The 27,161-nt window shown below is 28.1% G+C and overlaps 1 protein-coding gene across 1 annotated transcript in view; it reads right to left on the bottom strand.

Moving 5' to 3' along the window:
- The window catches only part of LOC111633416 (dynein heavy chain 12, axonemal-like), a 172,523-nt gene that overhangs the window by 92,379 nt on the left and 52,983 nt on the right, over positions 1 to 27,161 (bottom strand). Inside the window, exons 18-27 of the mRNA XM_023377981.1 lie at positions 26,260 to 26,397; positions 25,411 to 25,530; positions 23,963 to 24,145; positions 20,270 to 20,581; positions 18,958 to 19,106; positions 11,548 to 11,683; positions 7,479 to 7,645; positions 3,986 to 4,178; positions 866 to 1,071; positions 24 to 98 (exon numbers count right to left, since the gene is read on the bottom strand). Coding sequence (XP_023233749.1) covers positions 24 to 98; positions 866 to 1,071; positions 3,986 to 4,178; positions 7,479 to 7,645; positions 11,548 to 11,683; positions 18,958 to 19,106; positions 20,270 to 20,581; positions 23,963 to 24,145; positions 25,411 to 25,530; positions 26,260 to 26,397 — 1,679 coding nt within the window. The remainder of the gene's footprint in view (positions 1 to 23; positions 99 to 865; positions 1,072 to 3,985; positions 4,179 to 7,478; positions 7,646 to 11,547; positions 11,684 to 18,957; positions 19,107 to 20,269; positions 20,582 to 23,962; positions 24,146 to 25,410; positions 25,531 to 26,259; positions 26,398 to 27,161) is intronic.

The raw sequence follows: 27,161 nt of genomic DNA, 5'->3' as shown, positions 1-27,161 counted from the left end.
ATAAAAGTTAAATTATATCTTACTTTAAAACCCATTCTTGATCTCTCTCATCAATCAGACGATCATAAAAAACTCTATATACTTCATGAACCCATAATCTAAATAAATGAAGAATTTACATTAAATTAAACTAATTCTTATTTAAAACAAATATATGTAAAAATGTTCTAAAAGCATTGGAAAATTATGGAGAGTGATTAGATTTTTGTAATTAGAGTAAAAATCATAATAGCAGCAACAACTATTAACTAAAAATGTAATAAAATTATTGCTACTTAATATGCTAGAACAGCGATTCCCAACCTGTGGTATGCGTACCCCTAGGGGTACGCGATAGCTGTTTAGAGGTACAGAAAAAAGTTAGTTATTATGGCAGAAAAAATAATATATTATGTATAACAAACTAATAGTATTAAAAAATTATTAGATAAAAAATGTTCCTTGCAACAATCACAACTTTATTATACATTTTTTCTTTTAGGTTTTTTTTCCTTTAATTTAAAGTTACAATATATAAAATTAACAATATGGTTAATCACTAAATTTCTTAAATGAGGGGTACAATCTAGAGATATGACATGTCACAGGGTACGCTAATGAAAAAAGGTTGGGAACCACTGTGCTAGAATATCAGATAATCTGAGTGTCATTACTAAATTTGTAGTAAGTTTTAGCTTCTACATATTAAATTTATAAATTAAAAATAAAAGTAATGATAAATAAAATAAAAATGTTGATATTTTCAATCATATGACACTTATGGTTGAAACCACTTTGACCAAATTCTTGTCATGCACTATCACTAATGTTGAAGTATTTTCTAGCTTTTTTGATTAGTTTATATTAAAAAAAATTATAAATTTACCTAATAAAGATTTTTCTTCCAGTCACAGATTGCTTCTGCAGTAAACAACAACCTTGAATAACTTTAGAAAAATCTCTTAAATTAAATAAATAATGAGACTTATTTGGAGTAGGTTGTAGATAAGATACAGCCAATTCATATACTTTCAAAGTAGCATCTACTAAAGTATCTTTTATTGAATAAACTTCTGATAGAAACAAATTAATCTATTTAAAATAAATAATAAAAATAATTATTAATTCATGATTTCAAAAACTTTTTATGCAATAATTAATTCAAATGTATAAAACATATTGTAATATTATATCAAGCAGATCAACATCATTTTGAATATGAGTGAAATGCATAAATATTGAAGGTTGACACTACTCTTGTTTATAAAAACTCACTTGTAGCAATATGTAATGACTGTCAATTGCCAGTGTAATGAACAATAGATGTAATAACAATTTTGGGAATACTTATAACACAAAATGCTCTCCCTTATATCAGGGAAAGTAAGAGAAAGTTAGGGAATTCCCCGTAAAACATACTGCATTAAGACATGTGTTAACTAACTTAGTCTTGTGTTTATTAGAGCTACTCATTCATAATGAATGTTACAGTTAGATTGTTCTTTGAAGAGTAACATGGCAACAAAAAATGATAGCAAGTCATATAAATAAACAGTATTGCAAAAGGGTATTGCCATCTTATAAATGCAAATGAAATGCTAGGAAAGTTATACGGAAGCAAGTCTTACGCTTTCCTACTGCCCCAAATCTGACTGCCTGCACCATTTGCCAAGCTGTTTGACAACTAAGCAAGACTGTCAGTATTACAGTTCATCCTCAAAGAGTGGCATAGTTATGCATGTACAGCCCAGCTTTCTATTTGCACAATCCATTTCTACAAAATGTTATTTCTTATTAATTTTATGATGCTCTACAACTTTCTGATTTACTTTTTTTCTGTATTTCTTATACTTTCTGACATAGGAATTTTAAATTCCAAATGTCACTGCTATCAGTCTAATCTGATAGTGTATATCTCTCTCTTCCATATCTCCAGCTATTATCCTTCAAAAGTTATTTAGATGACTTTAATGTGTATAGTAAAAACATAATTAATAATAGCTGAAAATCATAAATAATCAAATTTTAATGATTAAATATCAGATTTTTCAGTTTTCTTTCATTGTAATATAAAATATTTTTCAATCTATATATATATATATATCATCATTACAGATAAAATCTCAAAACATTTTAGTGGCATTTTATCAATTTAATTTTTGTTACTGTAATGTATTTTATCCAAATAATAAATCAAAAATCAATATAGAGGATTTGCTACATACAGAATAGAAATATAAAATATTTTAAGTTACACCTGTAGTCACCACAATTCTTTTAAACAGAATGTTATCTATTAGCAATGATGATTTTAATGATATGCATTGTATATAACTAATAAAGTAAACATTACAAATATTTGTCAAGATTCTCAAGAAATTGTTGACAGACAAAAACAGAGATTGAGGTTTTTAAAAGATGCTCTAAATAGTTTTTCAGTAAGTTTTAAAAAGTTTAGATTAAAGAATCTTCTGTAGATTATGCACTGAAATATTACCATCATCCATTAATCTGTCAACATTTGATCAATTATTATTCATCAGAAAATTTTCTCTATATTAGCTGTATCTAAAGATTGAAAGTTGTAAAGAAATTTTCAATTTAGACAATATTCCTCTAAATTTATTTAATAAAATTTTCAGTTCTCAATAAATTAAATACTAATTTTTTTATTTTTATTATATATTGACAATCTGGAGTTGAAGAAAAAACTCCAAAACTATTTAAATTTATTTATATTAAATAAGTTGATTTCTTAACTATAAATAATTCTTTACTTTTATTAATGACTAGCTTACCCGTCGCGCATTGCTGCGATCTCAGAAGAAAGGAAATTCAAGCAAACTCGTTATGATAAAATTCAATTTACATTTTATCATTTTTATCGAAACTTATTATTATTATTATTCATTTTCATCGAAAAAACATTTCAAAGTGTCGTTTCAATTCTATTTATTTATCGGAGTGTTTGTGGATACACGATATTTTTTGTTTTTCCGTCTGGTGCGTACACGAATAAATCAGAAGGTTTTCCGACGCATGAGCCGGCCACATTCAGTTGTCCATGCGAGAAGCACAGATTCTCCAAATTTAACCCACATACTCACAGCGATTGTCAGAAGTGTGATATTCCTCATTTTTATATATTTTTTAAAATCCTTTATAATTTTCATTATTTAATTGCTCCTTCCTCTCTTCCTTGGCATGTTGTGAAATTTCTGATAGTTGGATAATAAACCGTTTTATTGTAATTTGTCTTTTTAAATTATTTTGAGTCGATATTAAAATTTGGAAAAAGGGGGATACCTAGATCGGTAAAATAAGCGAATTTCTTCCTACAACTTCAGTTGTTGTTTGGGATACAGTTAAGGTTTTAACGAAGTTCGAGCGAATACATAATTAGCAAAAAAAAAAAATGAAATAAAGTGATTAAACAAACATTATTACGAATATCATAAATAACAAATGCATATATAAAAATATTTTTTGAAGGGGGAAATGGTCTACACAATTTGAAATGGATGGCACACACTGTGCTCGAATGCTCGTGTAAACACGCGCCATCTATCGTAGGATAAATATACTTTGCGGGAGGGTATTAAAAAACTTTCCGAAGTTTTATGGCAATCGTACTATCCCACAAACCTTCGCCGGAGTATATTAAACAACTTCCCAAAGTTTCACGGCAATCGGATAAACGGTGTGATAATGCATGAAGGACACACACACACACACACACACACATTCATTTTTATATATATAGATATAGATTATACAGAATCATAGTATTTTGTTTTATTAATATGAACTCAATAATAATGGATTGAATTATAAATTATAATTATTTTAAATCAAATGAAAGTTGTCTGCTTTGAAATCTAATAAACTTAAAAATATATAACTGCTGCAATTTGTTTATCATCATTAATAAATTTTACTTCTATGAGTTTAAATGTTTACAGTAAGTTTATAGTACAATTTTTAATATAAATTAGAATAAACTAACCTTGAAATGAGTGAATAATAAAATAGAAAAAATTCTAGATATTGTTTCATTGCTGAATGGATTTATTCCTAGAGTAAAGAAATGATGAAGAAAACGAGGAGAAACATTGCTTCGAGTGCCAAATGGTTTCATAGCAGCCAAGAATTGAACATCATCTAAATATAATTCAGCCATATTTTCTTTTAATCCAAACCTGAAATTAAGAATTTAATTTAATATTATAAGCAGAAAATTTTCAAAAAACATTCAGATTTTGAATATTGATTAAAATCTAGAATTATTGAAAAAATGACAGCCTATTATATGCTTAACATTCACACTTAATAATATGTATATATGATTGTACATATCATTAATAAACAGCAAAATTACTTTGATCATGCTTCTGATCTGTACTGAAATGCTGTTTTCTATTTTTTCTAATTTCCAACTGCAATTGAACTGTTACTATTTATGATCAAATAATTTCAAATATTTCCTGTAATTGCTATGTATTGTAAGTGTTCAATGTTAAAAATTAAATGCTATCAATATATGATGAATGTTAAATATTGTTTTTATTTCAGTAGGTTTCTTTATTTAATGTTTTAATTATGAGAAGCTTCTCTTTAACAATATTTTAAGTTATGATTTTGGCTTAGACTCACTGCATTTTCTTAACTGTTGATGTCAATCAAATTAAATCATTTACAAAAAAGTGTAGTTATTTCAACCTTCAAGAAAAGATAAAGAATAAAGATAAAGACAAAGATAAAAATAAAGAATAAAAGATAAAGATAAGAGAAAATAAAGAATAAAGATAAAGAATATCATAAGATAAAAACACAAATATAAAAATCTAAAACCATACATGACACATCAATTGCCATTGTGGTGATACACCATATTACTGTATATGTTTTAATATAAGTTTAGTTTTAAGTTTTCTTTCTTCTTTGTTTCTCCTTTTGTTTTCTCGAATTTTTGACTAACATTCCTTCCTGTGGGTTTACACAGGAAAAAATGTTAGTCAAAAATTCTTAGTTACATTAATTCATTGTTACTGTTGTGACTTTATTAAGCCATGTTACTTATATTTTTCCTTTAATTCCCTGTTAACATTTTCTTATGGAAAAATCGTACTTCTGGCTTTTGTTTCCTTAACCATGATGTGGTTGGTTAACCCATGTGGTCCAATCTGTCTTAAAACAAAGGGGCTGACACTTCATTGGTCAGCCCCTTTGTTTTAAGACAAAGGGGCTGACCAATGAAGTGGCGGTGGGTGGGAGGGAGATCCGAACAGGAAGAAAGGACACTTTTAGGAGACGAGAGGAAAGAGGACAGATAACACGTGAGGACAAGCACGTAAAAAAGAAAATTTACGAGGGGACGGATCCGAGGTATTTTTGATTACTATTACCAGTCACCCCTTTGAACCTTTCTTTCTGTATAATTCTGTTACTCATATCTTTCTCTAAATTTTGGGCCCTATATTTGTATTATTTAATTAATTAAGATAATCCTAAGCTAGAATTAGTTTCTTTTATTTGTCAGTATGTGGGAGCTATCTGTTGTATCGTGATGACCGTTCCCAGTCAAATTTGTATATTCTAGTTTGTAAGTGTGAATAATTGTATATTCGGATTTTTGGAATTTTTTGAATTTATTAAATTTTTGTCAATGCCGAGCAATTCTTTGGAGTCTGTTATTCATTACTTGGTGACACTGGTAGAAAGGGGGTAACCTTTTCTAAGAACCACAGTAACAATGGGAAGCTAGAGCCCCGAGGCTACTATAATGGATAAGGAGGGTCATTCTTTGGTTGGACTCTCAGTGAAGGCAGACATGTGAAAGTTACACTCCTACTTGCCATCTAGAAGGACAAAGGGAGATGAAGGTGACCTGCAAAGGAGAAAAGACCATGTCAACGCAAAGAAAGAGAGATGAACGTCCCTTGTACAAGTAGGATAATTGAAGAAATCCAATTAAAGATCACCACGAAACAATTTATAGTAGTTCCCCACCAGAAGAGCATCAATACCAACCAGAAAACCTGGGTATTCTTTATAACCTCTTCTTCTATCATACAAAACTCTTTGATATTCTTCCTTCCTCTTTTAGTTTATAATATAGTATAAGTATTAGTTGTAAGATTATACATCTGTTTTTTCTTAATTGTTGCGAGCAGGTTCCTTTTCTTTGTATTTACTCGACTCCTTGCACCTATTTTCGGATATTCTGTAACACTCAGAGTTTGAATCTGTAAAAGAATCCTGTATATTACTATTCACATGACAGTAAATAAATACTTGTTATTTATTTGTGTACTGCCTTTCATGGACCATTGTACACTAGCATGATTCTCACACCATCGTCATAGACCACCTCACTTCTTTAAAGTTTGTTGGAGTCCATCCTTGATCCTTCCTTCTGGCACTAACACTTCATTTTTAACTTTTGATGTTTGATGTCAAAAACATTAGTGTGAACCGCCAGGGAGGACGGAGCCAGTCGCACCTCCCTGTTCAGACAACAGGTCATTAAACCTGCTCACTGTCAGGATAGCTTATTTTACGATAATGGTCCCAAGGGTTGAGACTCTCAAATGTCGGTTGAGTGGAGGGAGAGTATTTGGGGTCGACAATAAGGTGAAGGCCATATACGAGTAAAGGAGTCTACCATTTTAACAAATAAAACAAGAATTTATTAAAATAATCAAAATTGACAAAACTACTACACAAATTTCAACATTAAACTGCCTAACAGCTCAAGAGAGAGTTTACACGCTTTTTCATACCTCTTTGTAGGTTTCCATGATGTTTAAGGAATGTAGACACAGAATTATCCCATAAAAGTGTCTTGGCTCCAAAGGAACACAAATTTGCGACTCTGGCAATGAACGGATATCAGTATTAGAGGATCAGAATAGCGGCGGGTTCAGAGATTCGACTCGATGTCATTGGTCCAGCTTTCCCCCGAGAAGGGGTAAGAACGGTCTTTCATAGCTTTTTGTGGGAAATTTCCATCACGTGATCGAATGGTCTATGAACTAAAGGTTATAGGTGTTCCAGGGACCTAAACAAGTGATGAAATTTGGATGCTAACAATAAACTTTTGTGCAAGTTGAGCTGCAAGTTATGTGAAGACAATAGAATGTTAATGGTTATGATGATTACACATTCCCGACTAAGATAGTTTTTTCTTCCAATTCGTTACATAAACATAAGGAAAAAGATAATTAAAATTTTAGTTAATAAAATTCTGGATCTCACATTAGCCTTCTTTACATATATATGAATTGTTTATAAAACTATCTTATTGATAAAATTGTACGAGTTGTGTTATTTGTTTAAAGCATGTGTAATAAAGTTAACATATTAATATTTAGTGTTCTATACATAAATCAATCAGAATTAAAATGTTTTTTGATAAGTGAATACTTTTCACACATTAATTTTTCAATATATTCTACTAATTATTTTCAGTTTATTTATAAAATACAAAAATATCTTACCAAAATCCATGATCTAACAATTGCCTTAACAATTCTATAGGAGGTTGAGCTCCAAATTTGTCAGGTGCAGGCATATTTATGTCATCAATAAATATAACACATTTTTTTCCAATTGGTGGACCATAATGTCCTTTTCTTCTTTTATCAACTTTAGATAAAATTATATTCTAAAATTATATTGTAATGAATTAATTTTAAGATTATTTTATTTATCATCATCTTTCTATTATAAATTTTTAAAGACAAATTATGATAAATTTAAACTGTAAACAATTACTACAGTTTACCAGATTATTTCAATATTGTATCAAAGCTAATGATTAAAGGAATATTATTATTGAAGTTAGACATAATTATCAACTGCTAATAAGTTTAATTATTGTCTAAACTAATTTTAAATAATAATTTAGAAATTCAAAAAAAATTTACTATCAACTTGAACGCAGCACTCACAAATTCAACAGATATTTTATTAATTACATGATTTAAGTAAATAAGTAAAGTTTATTTGTATTAGGATTTAACCTGTTACAAGGGGTGTTTCAAATATTAATCAATCATAATCATCTAACAACACATTAATTCCATATGATACATCTTAACTATTTTGTTAACATAGATATACAGTACATTTTCATTAATATAAACTAAAACATGTTATATAACTTGATTACAAATATTTTAACAAAACGTTTAAAAATCACATGATTTAAAAACTCCAAATTAATTCTCCTAATTTTAGAATTTTAATTAGTGATGAACTGAATAGGAGATTTTGGCTGAATACCAAAACAGATAACTGTAGATGTTAGGTAAAAAGCAATCGTAAACAAGCAATTAACATTGTAATTGTAAACTAGTAATAGCAATATTAATGTGTTAAAGGTTGCCTTTAACATTAATTAGTTAATTAACATTAATATTAATAGATGTTGCAATATTCTTGTTGTCTAAGTGCTGAATTAAGTAACTTTTGTGAATCTGTAAGATCACAGTATTATCAAGACCAAAAATATGCATGAGAATAACATTCATAACTGTAACAGAAAAGGTGAAAAGAATTGATATAGAATTTTTTAAAACAGTCCAAATGAGAACAAATATTACGAAATGAAAATTGTGCTAGCATGTCGTACAAATGCAGAGACAGAAAAAAAAAAGAAATAATCACAACCATAAACAAAACAATAGGACTATCCCAAGGTATTTTCCTTCCTGTCTTGTATTGTAATTTTATCAACTTGTAGTGGTTTTTCATTTGTTTACTGTAATATGTTTCCTTAGTCCATTTTGTAAATAATTACAAAGTAATGTCAGTTATTGATCTAGATATATTTTATAATTCTAATAATATTTTGTAATTATTGTACATCTAAGATTTATTGTAATGTTGGCAATACTTACCATAGACTATTTTGTTTAAATTGTTATCGTTGTATGTAATCCAATTAAAAAGTGCCATTAAAGTTGAAATGCATTTTGGAAAGTGTTAATTAAATGTGCTGGGAGAATAATAAACCCAGTTCATTAGTTATAATTATCTATGTTTCTTATAAATTAATAATACAAGCAAGAAGCTTATTAATATATACATTTATCTCATTTACATTGAAAGTTAGCAAAAGCTACTTATATTCAAATTATTTATATTTCATGTTTCAGAACACCAATTTCAACATATATATATTTAATTACATATACAGACAATTTTTGATGTTATAATTTCTAACTTAAAGTTTTCTCCTAATGAAATTGATTTTTCTCAGTTAAAAAATTGTAGTATTGTTTTTTAGATTAAACACATTAAAATATTTCCATTAGCAGTCTAAACCTAATTTCTCAGCCATACATAAAGATGTTTTGGGGGATTCTTCACATAGTACATTCATAAATAATTTCAAATACCATTTGTTTCAAACATCCATGGTTAAAATTCAACACATGTATTATGTTCAATTACTGGTTAATTTCTTTAATTTTAAACAGATAATAATTACTACAGTCTATATGTTAACTGTAATGTCTTGGATGTATTGAAATAATCCAGACTGTTGTTAGGTAAAAATGCATGCATGATGACTTCACAAAAAGGACACCTTACGGGTTGAGTTCAACAGGAACAAAGAATTAGGAACTTAACCTAGAATAACACAAATGCTTGCTGGCTACAGTTACCAACACTCATGACAATCACCAGATTAACTCATTGTTAATCATTTGGTCTGGAAAGGGAATAATTATAAATATTTTACAAGATGGATCGCTCACTGACTCATCCCAATTCATGACGATTTCACAAAACAGAGGTACGCAGTTCCAAAGTGAGCCATACCGGTCATGTGGTTCATCAACAAGTTCACAAAAAAAATATAAAAATAATAGTCTTATGAGGTTATACACGCAAAGTTCTATTATTAACATATATTGGCGAACTCCAGAATATCAATCTCACAACAATGGACTTGATTTCCGTTTCGAGTTCATGGACGAATCTCCCCTCACGCATGATCATGGTCTGTCATCACCTTTCGTTCCTTCTTGATCTCCACTCGGTGGTCCTCTCTAGTTCAGGTTCGTGGAAACCATAAAACAAAAAAACAAACGATCGTGTACGCATGTGGGTTATGTGCTTTTATACTTCCCTCCATTTGCCTTCCCATCACACTCACACAGTTACCTGAACAACCAATCCCCACACGACATACATCCTCGCCATTAAAAGGTGGTTTTACAGCAAACAGAACTTACCCCCCCTTTTACTTTTTACAACATACAAAATTCCAATACAGACCAGTGAAACACGACCACACAAAGGTTACAGGAATGCAAACGTGATATAAAATGAACACAAGACAAAACATAAAAAATTTATAATAGTGCCGAAGCACTACATAACAAACATGTTTATAAAAATATAATTTTTGCACACTATGTATATAATAATTATGTTTTAGAAGAGAGTATTTCATTAAAAAATCATTCTTACTTCCTAACTAGAATTTGTTTTTCAGCTTTATATAATACATATTTCTCAATTACAGTTCTAACTTTCTCTTCAAAATTAACATTAAAAATTATGTGAAAATAACATAATTTAAAATATAAAATTATAAAAAATAAATATAACATCTCATATTAAAATTAGTAAAATAATAAAAGAATTATTATGTAAATTATATGATAAAATATGGTGCTAATGTAAATGCTAATATGTACATAAATGTCAAAAAAAAAAAAAAATGGAAATTTTTAGTGTAGAATTGTTGATTCAATGTAATGTAATTGTTATGATTGTAACAATTCACTAAACTGCTTATAAAGCTATAAAACAAAATTCTAACATTACATTTGAAAACTGTTGTAAAAATAGTTAACATAATAACTAAAATTTGTAGAAAATTGTAAAGATTAAAATTAACGAGATTTTAAAGGGAGAAAGAATGTACGTCATGTTGTAAGTTTCAAGAGCATTTTAATAATATTGTAATATTTATATTTGTATTTTTAACCAATAGAAGAGGGGTTTAAACCGAAAAAGCATCTTGGAAATAATGTATAATATTTAAAGTAGATGTGTTGATAGTCTATTGCCTAATTATACCACTTCATTGTAAGAGAAAGTATCTTTTTTAAACTTTAAGAATAAAATTTAAGAAACTAAATTTTAACATATGTTTACACATGTTTGTATTTGTGTACAAATGTATTTATATACATTTGTATAAATGTTTAAATTATAAAAATCAAAATGAAGCAATTAATACTCGTAATTAAAAATATTCTAAATATAAATTATATCTAGAATATTTTTATTATACATTTTTTGATTGATTGTTTATAATGACTGATTCAATTATTCAATGAACTGATCAGGAGAGCTATTATCATTAATATATTGATAACTGAATTATTTGCCATGACAAAAAATTAAAACTGCTTATGGAAGAATATGAAAAAAATGTATTCAGTGTTTAATTTTAATAAAAATATGTTCCTTGTATTATTATTCATACAAAAGTAGCATTATTAAAATATTATGTATTTATATCATGCATACTAAAATATTTACCTGTGTTTGTAAAGCAGTAATTTGTGTCGACAATGAAAAGAAATGAGGGATAAATTCTTGTGGCAATGTATTTAACAATTTATCTTTAATGCATGCACTTTTTCCAGTTCCAGTAGGACCAACCAATAGTATAGGTCTAAAATTTGCAAAATTCATATTATATTAATTATAAACATTTTTATCAAAATATTATTTTTATTGTATAAAATAAATCTACAATTATACCTCATTAATACTATAGTTAAAGTAAATATCATCTTAAAACAAAACAGTCTTTTTTTCATTTGTCAGTGCTTCCAAAAAATATTTACTCTATCATTTATTAAGTGCATAATAGCAATTGGCCTAAAAGAAGGTGCAAAAGTAAAAATAATATTAAAAGAAACACCTGAAAACTCCCCTTAAAAGCAAGGCAAGTACCAAAAATAATAAACATAAATATAATTTAAAAGCACCATATTAGCAAAGCACTAACTATGCCAGTTTACACAAACATAAATACATANGTTGAGCCGTTGTTGCCAGTTAAAACACGCAAAAATTTAACAAAAATAATATTAAAAGAAACACCTGAAAACTCCCCTTAAAAGCAAGGCAAGTACCAAAAATAATAAACATAAATATAATTTAAAAGCACCATATTAGCAAAGCACTAACTATGCCAGTTTACACAAACATAAATACATACATTATTCTAAGAATCCAGTATGATCCAAAATATAATTTTAAACATTACTGTGGCGGCCAAATAATTGTAACCTTAGCGCTGCATCTGGAAATCCAGGTGGTGCTGGCGTGAGGATATAAAAACACATGCAGGCCATCTGCCATTATCTTTTACCCTCTTCTCAGCTACTCTCCGCATGATGAGTGAATGTATCTATACATGATCTTCTAACCAGTGCTTTTTTTGGGAAAAAAGGTGGTGGAACGCCCACTAGGGGGTATCCCAGGCTAAAATATAAAACAGTCAAAATGACAATCACCGGTCACAATTAGCACTGTGATTCCTGCATTGCCGCCAAATCATGACAAGACCAAACACGAGTGGAGCAATATGTCACAGTCACCACAAACTAAGTTTGCAGTATGCATGCATCGTACACAAGATTCGGCACACAAGCAAAAGCAGGACTGTCTTAATAATTTTGTTGCTGATCTTCTACGCTCAACAGAGCGATTCAATGTGGACCAAACATCAAATTTTCAAAAATTCTCTTAAAACTTATATATTGAAAATATATTGAAAAAGGTGGTGGAATGCCATTTCATTGCATTCTATGACAAAAAAAAGTGATGCTTCTAACTGATCAACCTTTACTTGATAGTGTAGTGATCTGTCACTTAAATTAAATTGTTTTGTTTTTATTTTTTTTTTTTAATGTTTTGCCTGTTCCATTTGTGCTCGAGCACCACATTTTGTAAAACCCGCGGGACTGGATGATTGGTTGCGACTCGTGACGTCAACCACGGAGAAGTATAAAGGGAGGTGTCTCACCTAAAAGAAGGACTTTTTGTTTCTTGCTCTTCGGACTGTGTCGGACATGTGGTATAAGTGAGATTCAAGTGTTTAAGCACGTGGTTGGAAAGAGAAGAGAATGGACAGTTGGAAGAAGGAACAATAATCCAATTCCATCCAGATCTAGGAGCAAGACTTTGAAGAGAATCGCATATACATTCCTTCAAATTGAACAAAGGACACATGTAAGACAATTTGTTTGTTCTTTGTTGTACAATCACTAAAATTAGGTAGTAGAATAGAGAGTAGATATAGATACGTGTTAACAGTACTTAAGCCTGTATAGGATATAGATATAAATTGTCGGTATATCAATATGCCTGTAAGACTCCCGAAAAATTAAATCATATTTTTTCACCTGCAAATTAAGAAGTGTAAAGTCCTTAATTTGGTTTGTGTTCATTGCCTATTACCCTCCACTGTACATTGTATACTCAGGTATAGCAGTAAATCTAACAATAGTGTAAAATGAATTTTTGTATATTGTTGAAAATAAATTTACATGGTAATGTACATGGCTTCAGGTATTTGTATATTTCAAACAAACACTATAATTACGTGGTACAACAAAACACCACAATTATGAAACTGAAAATTTGGATAATGCATATTATGTCATATAGCATTAGTGGATTACTACTCACTTTTCTATAAATAACAAACATGTTTATAAAAATATAATTTTTGCACACTATGTATATAATAATTATGTTTTAGAAGAGAGTATTTCGTTAAAAAATCATTCTTACTTCCTAACTAGAATTTGTTTTTCAGCTTTATATAATACATATTTCTCAATTACAGTTNTCTAACAATAGTGTAAAATGAATTTTTGTATATTGTTGAAAATAAATTTACATGGTAATGTACATGGCTTCAGGTATTTGTATATTTCAAACAACCACTATAATTACGTGGTACAACAAAACACCACAATTATGAAACTGAAAATTTGGATAATGCATATTATGTCATATAGCATTAGTGGATTACTACTCACTTTTCTATAAATAACAAACATGTTTATAAAAATATAATTTTTGCACACTATGTATATAATAATTATGTTTTAGAAGAGAGTATTTCGTTAAAAAATCATTCTTACTTCCTAACTAGAATTTGTTTTTCAGCTTTATATAATACATATTTCTCAATTACAGTTGTGAAGGTCCGAAAACCTTTTTCTGTTTTATATCAGTATAAATCTAGGAATTTTCCTAGTAAAAGAGAAAAGGGGGACTTCTGCGGTCAATGACTGAGACGCTCTCCTCGAATAAGAAAAAAAAAGGAGAATGTTAAAATATCAATAAGAGAAATCATCTCTATTTGTTTAACAGTAATTCTATAGACGTTGGTATCAACAAGAAGAGAATAAGAGATATTTCTTATCACCTCTTGGTTGCACGTACCATGTGGTTACGGCAATAAATCACCTTGTTCATAGTCAAACACGATGTTTGATATAAACAATATCTAAATAGTTGACCAGGTTAAAGAAATTATTGTCAAGTGATTGTTAATTTATGGATGAGAGCCATCAAACCTATAGGAATTTATATCATAAAATCATATCATTTTGACACCAATAACAATAAATTAAACAAACTTCTCTGAGTCATTTGTCCGAACTAGCTAGATCCAAATATCAACACACTAGCAGGTGTGCGGCTAAATCATTAATAATGTCATAGTTCTCACCCCCTCGAAATTAGTATTAAGAGGGCTCGGCCCAGATATCGGGGTGGCTTTCAAGAAAACAGCAACCAAGGGATTAACTACCTTCTACACGGACCATCGACACCGGACGTATAAGCAAAAAGGCTCGTCTATCTACAAATTAGTAAGTAGAATTCTCTCCCTTCTCTCAGGTGGACTAAGGCTAATTCCTAAATAGATTTTAAGAAGGATCAAAGAATATCCTCTATCGTAAATATNCTTTTGTGAATCTGTAAGATCACAGTATTATCAAGACCAAAAATATGCATGAGAATAACATTCATAACTGTAACAGAAAAGGTGAAAAGAATTGATATAGAATTTTTTAAAACAGTCCAAATGAGAACAAATATTACGAAATGAAAATTGTGCTAGCATGTCGTACAAATGCAGAGACAGAAAAAAAAAAGAAATAATCACAACCATAAACAAAACAATAGGACTATCCCAAGGTATTTTCCTTCCTGTCTTGTATTGTAATTTTATCAACTTGTAGTGGTTTTTCATTTGTTTACTGTAATATGTTTCCTTAGTCCATTTTGTAAATAATTACAAAGTAATGTCAGTTATTGATCTAGATATATTTTATAATTCTAATAATATTTTGTAATTATTGTACATCTAAGATTTATTGTAATGTTGGCAATACTTACCATAGACTATTTTGTTTAAATTGTTATCGTTGTATGTAATCCAATTAAAAAGTGCCATTAAAGTTGAAATGCATTTTGGAAAGTGTTAATTAAATGTGCTGGGAGAATAATAAACCCAGTTCATTAGTTATAATTATCTATGTTTCTTATAAATTAATAATACAAGCAAGAAGCTTATTAATATATACATTTATCTCATTTACATTGAAAGTTAGCAAAAGCTACTTATATTCAAATTATTTATATTTCATGTTTCAGAACACCAATTTCAACATATATATATTTAATTACATATACAGACAATTTTTGATGTTATAATTTCTAACTTAAAGTTTTCTCCTAATGAAATTGATTTTTCTCAGTTAAAAAATTGTAGTATTGTTTTTTAGATTAAACACATTAAAATATTTCCATTAGCAGTCTAAACCTAATTTCTCAGCCATACATAAAGATGTTTTGGGGGATTCTTCACATAGTACATTCATAAATAATTTCAAATACCATTTGTTTCAAACATCCATGGTTAAAATTCAACACATGTATTATGTTCAATTACTGGTTAATTTCTTTAATTTTAAACAGATAATAATTACTACAGTCTATATGTTAACTGTAATGTCTTGGATGTATTGAAATAATCCAGACTGTTGTTAGGTAAAAATGCATGCATGATGACTTCACAAAAAGGACACCTTACGGGTTGAGTTCAACAGGAACAAAGAATTAGGAACTTAACCTAGAATAACACAAATGCTTGCTGGCTACAGTTACCAACACTCATGACAATCACCAGATTAACTCATTGTTAATCATTTGGTCTGGAAAGGGAATAATTATAAATATTTTACAAGATGGATCGCTCACTGACTCATCCCAATTCATGACGATTTCACAAAACAGAGGTACGCAGTTCCAAAGTGAGCCATACCGGTCATGTGGTTCATCAACAAGTTCACAAAAAAAATATAAAAATAATAGTCTTATGAGGTTATACACGCAAAGTTCTATTATTAACATATATTGGCGAACTCCAGAATATCAATCTCACAACAATGGACTTGATTTCCGTTTCGAGTTCATGGACGAATCTCCCCTCACGCATGATCATGGTCTGTCATCACCTTTCGTTCCTTCTTGATCTCCACTCGGTGGTCCTCTCTAGTTCAGGTTCGTGGAAACCATAAAACAAAAAAACAAACGATCGTGTACGCATGTGGGTTATGTGCTTTTATACTTCCCTCCATTTGCCTTCCCATCACACTCACACAGTTACCTGAACAACCAATCCCCACACGACATACATCCTCGCCATTAAAAGGTGGTTTTACAGCAAACAGAACTTACCCCCCCTTTTACTTTTTACAACATACAAAATTCCAATACAGACCAGTGAAACACGACCACACAAAGGTTACAGGAATGCAAACGTGATATAAAATGAACACAAGACAAAACATAAAAAATTTATAATAGTGCCGAAGCACTACATAACAAACATGTTTATAAAAATATAATTTTTGCACACTATGTATATAATAATTATGTTTTAGAAGAGAGTATTTCATTAAAAAATCATTCTTACTTCCTAACTAGAATTTGTTTTTCAGCTTTATATAATACATATTTCTCAATTACAGTTCTAACTTTCTCTTCAAAATTAACATTAAAAATTATGTGAAAATAACATAATTTAAAATATAAAATTATAAAAAGTAAATATAACATCTCATATTAAAATTAGTAAAATAATAAAAGAATTATTATGTTAGGAACTTCCATTTTAATTGACAAAAAAAATTAAAATTTTGATAAACCTTATCAACAGTTTTCAATCTGATTTCATATACATAATTGTCAAAAACTTATCTGATAAAAAGTTTTCTGTTTTCTTTACATCAAATATAATACTAGTAATACACAGTGGCATGTTTACAGCTTCATAGGATCCAGGAAAATCTGAACTACAGGCCCCATTTACAGTGTTGGCTAAAGACATTTTTCTTTGAGAAATTTTTGGAGAGAATTCCCTGGTATCCTCATACATTTTTTTTTAACTTCACCTCTGGAGGGTTAAGTATACCAGCAATTGAGGTTTCCGAGATATGGTCTAGATTTAAATTTTGATATTATTACTACAGTAATGACTTCATAAAAGATTGGTTCAGGGCTCCTAGGCAATTGCCCTTTTTGCCCATAGGATAATGCACTACTGGTAATACATAGAAGATATGAATTACTATATGATATGCACATTACACTTTAGACCACTGATTGTCTTTCATGATTTATAAAACAAACTCTATCTTAACAACATAATTATTAATAATAACATATAAATAATTATTTATGTATTATTTATGTTATGGTAGTACTATTGGAGCAACTAATCTTTTTATCAATAACATAATATGCTATTGTTGTACTGTAAATATTAGAATGGATTGATTTGAGAATATGAATGCTTGAATGGCAAATTAAGATCCCAATGCCTACACTATTTTCTATTCTATCAAAACCTTATCAAACACCTTTTAGAGTATCCATATCATTGAATGTGTGAAAAAAGAGATTATTTTAGTTATTAGGCGATGTTAGTGGAACATACACGACAATGCAATAGGCACAGAAGTCGTTAATAAAATCTTTCTGCTAGTTTGATTTTAAAACAATTTACTGATGCAAATGCTACAAATACTAAATAAAAAAGTGGTCATCTTATATTCCTCTATAATATCTAAGGATTAGGACTGATTACCAGAAAATTTTATGATTTTTTTAGGATTTTAACCAATCTAAAAAATATATCTCCTGAATCTTGAAAACTAAATCTAAATCCAAAAATAACACTAACAAAAAATGTAAATAATTTTATGTATGTAATATTACTGTGTAATATGTATATGTAAATGTAATATTATTATGTATGTAATGTAATATTTCACTTTCTATCTGATCTCTATCCATCCTCTCAACTATTCTTTATTTTAATGAAGAACTGAGATGATATTGTCAGGCATTATCGAGTTTTTATAATAAAAAGAAATTTTACACTCTGCACATTTAACAATTATATTTGCTATATTCTAATAGATTTTACTATGCAAATATTTTTTCATTAGTATCACATCTTTTATTTTGTAATTATAAAATGAAAAAAATAATATCTATTAATATGCAGTTATGAAAAAATGTTAATCTTATTACATACTGACCACATATTACTTTATTTTTATTATTTTTAATCAAGTTTACTTTTAAACATTTTAATTTTTAATTTAGAATTTACTTTGTAATGATAAAAAATAAATTCATAAAATATTCAACAAAGTAACAGTACATTCTTTATATGAATTTATTGATTTAAAAATTATATAGTCTTTTATATTAATAACATATTCCATTCTTAAATTAATTAATTTATTACACAAACTTAACAAATTTTATAAATTAAATCAGAAAATGGATTAAAAATTCTTAGAAAACTGTTATTCATAAATTTTAGAATATCAATTTTATACTTACTTTCCATATCTTATAAATAAATCTAAGAAATATGTATATCGAACTGTATCAATTGTAGGTATGATGAACTGATGTAAATTCACCACTTTAGAATAATCAATTGGCTGTATGAAATCAAACCATAATTTCCATGAACCTTTGCCTTTATTCTGAAAATAAGTTTTGAAAAATTAATACAAACTACATAATTAACGTACATAACTATTAATATATCAAAATTTATTTTTCATTTTTATATACAGGAAATACATTCAAAGACGCCACTGAGGGTTGCCCAGAGTGTTTACAAGATATCGGGTAGAGTGGACCTCTATTACTCATTTTTTGAACAAATAAGGATTTTATTTTCTGATAGTAAAAATAAGATTAATTTTATAAATAAAAAATTACTACAGGCTGCTAAATTTTCTCCAAGCCCAGAGCTCTCCCTCTTGACACCTGCCAGTGGATGCTTGAATCTGCAGATAATACTAAGCTTTATATACACTGTGTGTATATGTATATGTATATACACCATACAAATTAAACTTTATCATAGGTGTGTGTATTTCACTTAATGGCTTCTCTTTAGCATATCTGAATTTTCAGCATCATTACTCTTGTGCTTTATAGCCATAATTAAGCAAAACAAGGGTTGCTCAAACACAAGCACTGTGATACTGCAACAGTCAATCCGATAACCAAGACAGCAACTAACTACTAATGGCAGATAATATATACAGTGCTTATACACCAAATACACTGACTCATGTCCTGGCAGGAATGGAGCAGAATGGACAAGATCAATTTTAATTTGAAATAATATGTTTGTAAATTTTGTTGAGAAACTTTAACTACACCATATTAAAATCATTATATCAATCTCAAATTGTGCATGTAAATGATGTAAACAATAATACAGCAATATAATAATACAGAAAAAATAGTGTACAAAAAATACAATATAAAAGAATTATTTTGTACTGAATGTTTTATTCAGTACAAAATAAACTTAAGTGAAAAAAATTAATGTTCTAATAATAACTGACATAATACGTGTAATAAATTAATATAATATTGGCAAAATACATGAACTATTAACAACTAGAATCGGAAAGATAAGAATAATCAAATAAAAATATTTATACGTAAAGAAATATGTTAAATTATAATAAATTAATTAAGCAAGTGATGAAATGTTAAATAAATGAATTTTCTATAAAAATAAAAATATATTTCATATAAGTATATTTATATTTTTATAAAAAATTCATTTCAAATTCCAAATATAATTTATAATTATATAATATAATACTTAAACAAAAATACTAACCTCAAAGGCATAATGATATATAGAGTCAGAAGGAGGAACTTTCATTTCTACTTTTCCAATATTTTGAGGTATTGGATAACTTTTCAACATTCCATTTATAATTTGTCCAATAAATGTGTTAAATTTTATTCTTGATTCTGAATCTAGCATCCCTCCTACACTCCAAATAAGTGAAAATATAAAACACCCAGTTATCCATGATTTTAAATAATGGTTGTCAAAGTTCTCTTCAAAATTCATTTCACTAATCAGTAATGACATGATCTTCAGCATGTTGTTAACATGATGATTTTTGTTAAAATGAATTAATTGCTGTAAAGATGTATTTTGAAATATTTATACAATGAACTAATGAATTATAAATTAGTAAAATAATAAAAGAATTATTATGTTAGGAACTTCCATTTTAATTGACAAAAAAAATTAAAATTTTGATAAACCTTATCAACAGTTTTCAATNAAGTAATTATATTTAAATTGAATTAAAGAAAGAGAGGTAATAAATTTGCGCAAGGCACTTTCAGACAGAGCAGTAATTTGCTCTGTTTGATTCCTAATTAATCAGGATTAATAATTCCTAAATGATATAAATTCCTTTAATAAAATATAATCATCAAAAATCTGAGAACTTAAACATATAAGAATTATGAAACATTGTTTTAGTACAATAAAAATTTAAACTAAAACTTATTTAAATAAATATATTTTTCTGTATTTTATATTTATATTGGATATTTTTAGACAGACATACCTATTATTATTCATAAAAATGGCAAAAAATATCATATATAATTTTAATTAAATTTTTATAAATTAAACATATTATATTAAATTCAAATTTTTTGTTTTATATTATAAATATGATACTATTCAATCATTGTTAACTTCATACAGTCAGAAATAAAAAAATTCTGTTTTGTAAAGTTATCATCAAATAAAATATTTATTAACAAGTCTGTTTCTAAATTGAAACTAATATGTATCAAGAAAAATCAATATAAATTTGATTTTACATGCTATGTTTCATTTAGAGCAGTGGTTCTCAGACTTATGATGCACTTCATGTATGAAATTTAAAATATATTAGTATATACTGGTATTGAACTATGAATAACTATGTACAATAATAGCAGTTATCCTAGAGACTTAGCCTAGCTATTAATTGATCATTGATGTAATAATCTTTATACAAATTGGTTTCTTATTTTTTACTTTCACAAATACTTATTTTTTACTTTAACAAATACTTTCACAATATTCTTAGCACATCTAGCCACTTCTTGTTCTATCACCAATGTACTGTGGCATATCATTTGAGAATCACTGATACAGTTTATCCAATCAACAGTTATTTACTGCAGTTTAAAAACTGAGATGTGATTCAAAAAATATATTTACAGTAGAGCATCGATTATCCGACCCTCGATCAACTGTCACATCGATTAACCAACCATGTTGTAGTCGGCAAATTCAAATGTCTACTAGTGATATGGTGCTACAATATTTGGCTATGTCTTGGTTACTTTGATATTATTTTTATGTGCTTTAGTTGGCAACACTGGCTCGACCATGAAAAGAAGCCAGTATTTAAACAAGGCTTAATTTTCTAATTTTTAATGATACAATAGCAACGATTATTATTTTAAAAAAATTTTTGTTAGGCTTAATATCGATAAAAATTCGACATGAAGTTGGTTAATAGTGATATACTAATATACTAATTACATGGGATATACTAATATACTATACTAATAATGTATTTAATAATCCACGAAAACCTTTCTGTACAAGTGTTATGTTCTTAACTACTCCACAAACGCTTTCGACCTCCACCTTTTTGTGGATTATTACTACTCAACAAAGTGTTAAGTTGTTGGAAGTCGTTTTGTGTTAATAATGTATTTTTTCATATTTTTCAGTTATCCATTTTTTCAGTTATCCAACCAACCCCAGTCCCCAATTGAGTCGGATAATCGATGCTCTACTGTATTAATAATTATTTATCAAAATATATTGCAAAACATGTATTTATTTCTACATTCATATATTATATTTATTCAACAATGATATAGTTACAGTAGAGCATCGATTATCCGACTCAATTGGGGACTCAGGTTGGTCAGATAACTGAAAAAATTGGATAACCAAAAAGAATGAAAAAAATACATTATTAGTATACTATATTAGGATATCCCATGTAATTAGTATATTAGTATATCGCTATTAACCAACTTTGTGTTGAATTTTCATCGATGTTTAGCCTAACAAATTTTTTTAAAATAATAATCGTCGCTATTGTATCGTAAAAAATTATTTTAAAATTATTTTATTGCTCACAAAACAAACAACCACTCATAATTTGAAAATTAAGTCTCGTTTAAATACTGTCCTCCCTTCAATGGTCAAGCCGTTGATGCCAGATAAAACACGCAAAAATTTAACAAAAATAATATTAAAGTATCCAAGACATAGCCAAATATTGTAGCGCCACATCACTAGCGGACATTTGAAATTTGCCGACTAGAACGGTCTGTTAACCGATGTGACGGTTAATCAGGGTCAGATAATCAATGCTCTACTGTATATATATTTTTCTGTAATTTTTTATGTATTATTATTATTATTGTATGTGGGAGGCTCAGAAAGTTCTTGAAATTGCATATAACAAAACAGAAAATCTGGTTGAATTGCTTTATTTTTCAATATAATCTCTGAGAATAACACTCATTCCAGTGGTGTTCCAATGCCTACACTCCAGCAAAAAAAGCCAATTCACCTAGTTCTGCAAAATAGCTGTTCACCTCAGTGATGACCTCTTCAGGTTTGGAAAGAGGTGAAAGTCACTAGAAGCCATGTCATTATAGGAAAATATTTTTGGAATATTTGCAAATGTTTCTTTTCCTTTAACTTTGGGTGTCAGGGCCCCTTTGCCCACCTCCTAGATGCACCACTGTGTGATCACATACCAATGCAAAATTCCTGTGGTAATGTCAAAATCCTCCTTTTGGAAGTTGTTGCCTGCATACATTTTTATTCAGCTGACAGCAAATGCAGCATCCATCTCACAGACACCTTATTAATGCTTAGTTCTTTGGTTAGGAATTTGTATACTTGGTTAGCAGAGATGCTCATGACCAAAGCAATTTCCTGCACTTTCAAGCAGCAGTCAGCCAGCCATATCATAGATTTTGTCTGTTTTCTGGGTAACAGCAGTTGTGGGTCATCTGCTGCAACTGTCATCTTCCCTACTTGCTTATCATAGAATATGATAAAGCAGACACCCTCAACACTTAATCTAAATCAGCTTTGATCTCAATCCCTTCTTTACCAGATACTTTATCATAGCACAAATTTCTGTTTTCTCCATTTTCTTCATTGTAATCCATATTCTCTGCTTCCATCATCTGCGACAACACTTTCTATTTCCTCTTTGGCACAAAAATGTTGTATGAATAGCAAATATGATGCTACCTGTTTCATGTGGATAACATTGCCACTTATGTGCAATTCAAAGGAACTTTCCAAATCACCAATGTATATTAAATATATAATAAAATACAATTTATTAATTTTGGTAATATTTAATGTTTTATACTTTAATATATTACAGAGCTTTAAATCGATTCATTTTTATTTAATATCTACAAAATTGTAAATTAGAATCAAATTTAAAATTTATACAAAAATTCTTACTGTGCAATTTGTATCAATAAATTCAAGAGAAGCAGGTATTAGCCAGTTGCAAAATGAAGATAAATATTCCTGTTCCATTTTCAAAAGTTCGGATAATGAATCAATCCATGAGTCTATCAAAGGCTGGATTCCAAGATATGATGGATCCATGTATATCATACCACATCGACTCACTGTTGCAGGCTTAAATAAAAATATAAGTTATTTCAATTTTAAAAAATTGTTTAAATTTGTATTTAAGAGGATTTATTTTATTATTTTAAAATTATATCAAGTAAAGATTTACTAGCTGATTATTATTAATGATCCTAATTATGAAACAATTTTTATAAATGTATTGAATTAAAAATAAAACTACTAGCTTTCTAAACTCAATATAAATTAAGAAACTACTAATTATGTTTTTGATTTATAAAATTTCTCTCAGTTTTGTTTTATCTTTCAAACAGAGTGGCATAAACTTGCCAACTGAATTTATTTACTTTTTCAGTACTTTGAATGAAAAGTAGACAAAATCTTATGCAAGTATTATTCAAATCAGCACTTGAAGCCATTTAAATTACAATGTGTTCAATGCTTGCTTCCTCTGAACAATACAAGAACATATGCAATGCACTTTCAAATCATTGTGAAGAATGGTGAGTACAGTGCCTTGCAGAATTCCCAAAATGTCAATCATATTCCCCATGTTCTCCTTTGGTCTCTTTTAAAAATTCAAAAAATAATTTCTTCATTTCTTTTAAAAGTAAAACTAAATCGATGGGAATCAATCTCTGTTGATTCATGGTCTTCTTTAAAACACTTATACCATTCATACCATTGTGTATATGAAATAGTATCATAAGTTTCTTTAAGCAAATTAAATGTTATGGTAAAGTTTACACCAAGTTTGATGTAGAATTTAATGTTGATTTGTTGCTTGATTTGTGTCATTCCAAAATACACCCACATACTCCAATATTTTGATGTTTTGCATTCTACATACATCTGAATACAGGCATTTACAATGTGCTAAACAAATACTGATATATCTAAGTAAATGTTCAAATGCATCAATGTTCACAATTACAGTTTTTCCTAGGTAACATCAAAAGTTTGGTTTATTTTTGACTTTACGACAAACATGGCTCCAAATGCTGATTTAAATGATTTTTGAGTAATATTTGTATATCATTGTTCAGTCGTAAAACATATTAAACTTGATAGGTGATTCCTGTAAATAATATGTTATAATTTTTAATAATAAATTTAAATATAATTATTCAAAAATTTATTTCATGACTTTTTTAAAGATTTTAATAAATATTTAGTATTAGTAACAATTAATTAAAAATAATGATTTAAATGTTGTTTGTAATTGTTGTTAGATATTGTTTGTAAAAATAAATAAATAAATAAAATTTATAATAGAGTAATGAAAATAATAAGTTATTAATTTTTGTACTTACAGTATAATCAGTTTGATGAGCTTCTGTATCAGGAAAAAGATCAGAAATAATGTCTTGAAAAAGTGGTATATCACAAGAGAGAAATTTTGGTAGGTTTACATCCAAAAGGGATCTTAATAACTGAAATTAAATTGAATAATAGATTAAATACTCTATAATGTAAAGTAACCTTTTAATATAAAAATACATTAGATCCTGTTTATTATAATCATTTTGGGACTTGCTTAGTTATCAATAACTGAAAGCAATAACTGACTGATGAATTAAGTGAAAATAAGACTACAAACAGTAAAAATTTTCATTTTATTCACTCTGGCATTAAAAAGAGATGTTAAAATAATTAAAAAANTTATTTGAATTAAATTCAAACATAAAATTCGAATATTGGTTCGATTATAGAACTATCGTAAACGTTCCAGAAACGTTGAAAATAGTTCGTTTAACTAAACATAAAAATTCTCTAATTAGTCTGGAAACGGGGGACCTAATTCTTGCATTCTGTGAAAACAGGTAAGATTAGCTATAATGTAATTATCTTAATCTTCACTATCGTTAAATACAAATAAAAACCCAGCGAAGCGGGTCCTTGCAGCTAGTATTACTATAAAATTGGCTTCATGAACTCATTAATAACTTCATTAATCAAATCTCTTGTTAAATCTAATTGTATTTCTACCCTGATCTCCTATAAACTCATATTATTTTGTATTCCTATATGTTATTATTATGTATTCATACACTATAAGCTAACTAAATAATTCTTGTTTTACATTAAAACTCAACTTTGCTGTTTTTAATAATATATATTGTTTTAACTCATTAATTTTATTGTTCTCAATTGAGAATTACCTTCTTGTTATCATCAAGTGCAGTGTTCATACTTTCTACCCACAAAGTATCTACAGGACCATCAAATATAATCCATTTTCTTTCTGAAGATTCAACAGCAAACTTTCGGAAGATACTTGCAGTAATTCCATCAGTCCACTAAATTAAATAAAAACTTTTTAAATGTTTTATTAAATATAATACTTTTTGATAACACACATCAAAATTAGATAAAAATATAATTCAAAAGTATGAACTATTTAATATATATTTCAATTTTTTAATATGCATTTAAAAATAACTAAAATTGCTAAATATTGATCACAAATATACATTATTAACATGTTCATTTTTAACATATTTTTTGGAGTCAAAATTTCCATAGAAGATTCAAATATATTTACTCAGAAATGTATGGTCTTAATTTGTTTCAATAAAAACCTTACTAGTTTCTAAATAATTTGAAGTTTTCTTGTAAGTCTCAAAAGATCATGTAGCATCAATTATCTTGTAACATGATGTAAAAAATACAATAAACTATCTACTATTCAATTCATATAAATAATCTTATGATATTCCTATTAACTCCTAATTTATATTTGTATGCTTAAGTAAATGAAAAACATAAATAATTGCATAAAATTTTTATTTATAATAGCATAAAGAAAACACTTCTAGTGTCAACTGTTCAGCAGTATCAAGCTGTCACATTAGCAAATATCATAACAAGGATAAACAAAACATGAATTGACTTTACTGAATGAATTCCAGAAGTAAAGAGTATGTTATTCTCTCAATGAAAATGATGAGAATGGAGTAAGTAATACAACTGCTAATCCAAGTGGATTGATATATTAGTAAAGTTACTATATGAACTTTACTAAGATATTATAAATTGAAACATTAAAAAATAATGTTTACTC

This window comes from Centruroides sculpturatus, unplaced genomic scaffold (genome assembly GCF_000671375.1).
Source record: "Centruroides sculpturatus isolate CEXI.00-Female unplaced genomic scaffold, Cexi_2.0 scaffold571, whole genome shotgun sequence".
NCBI lineage: Eukaryota > Metazoa > Arthropoda > Arachnida > Scorpiones > Buthidae > Centruroides > Centruroides sculpturatus.
This window is presented reverse-complemented; position numbering and strand designations above follow the sequence as displayed.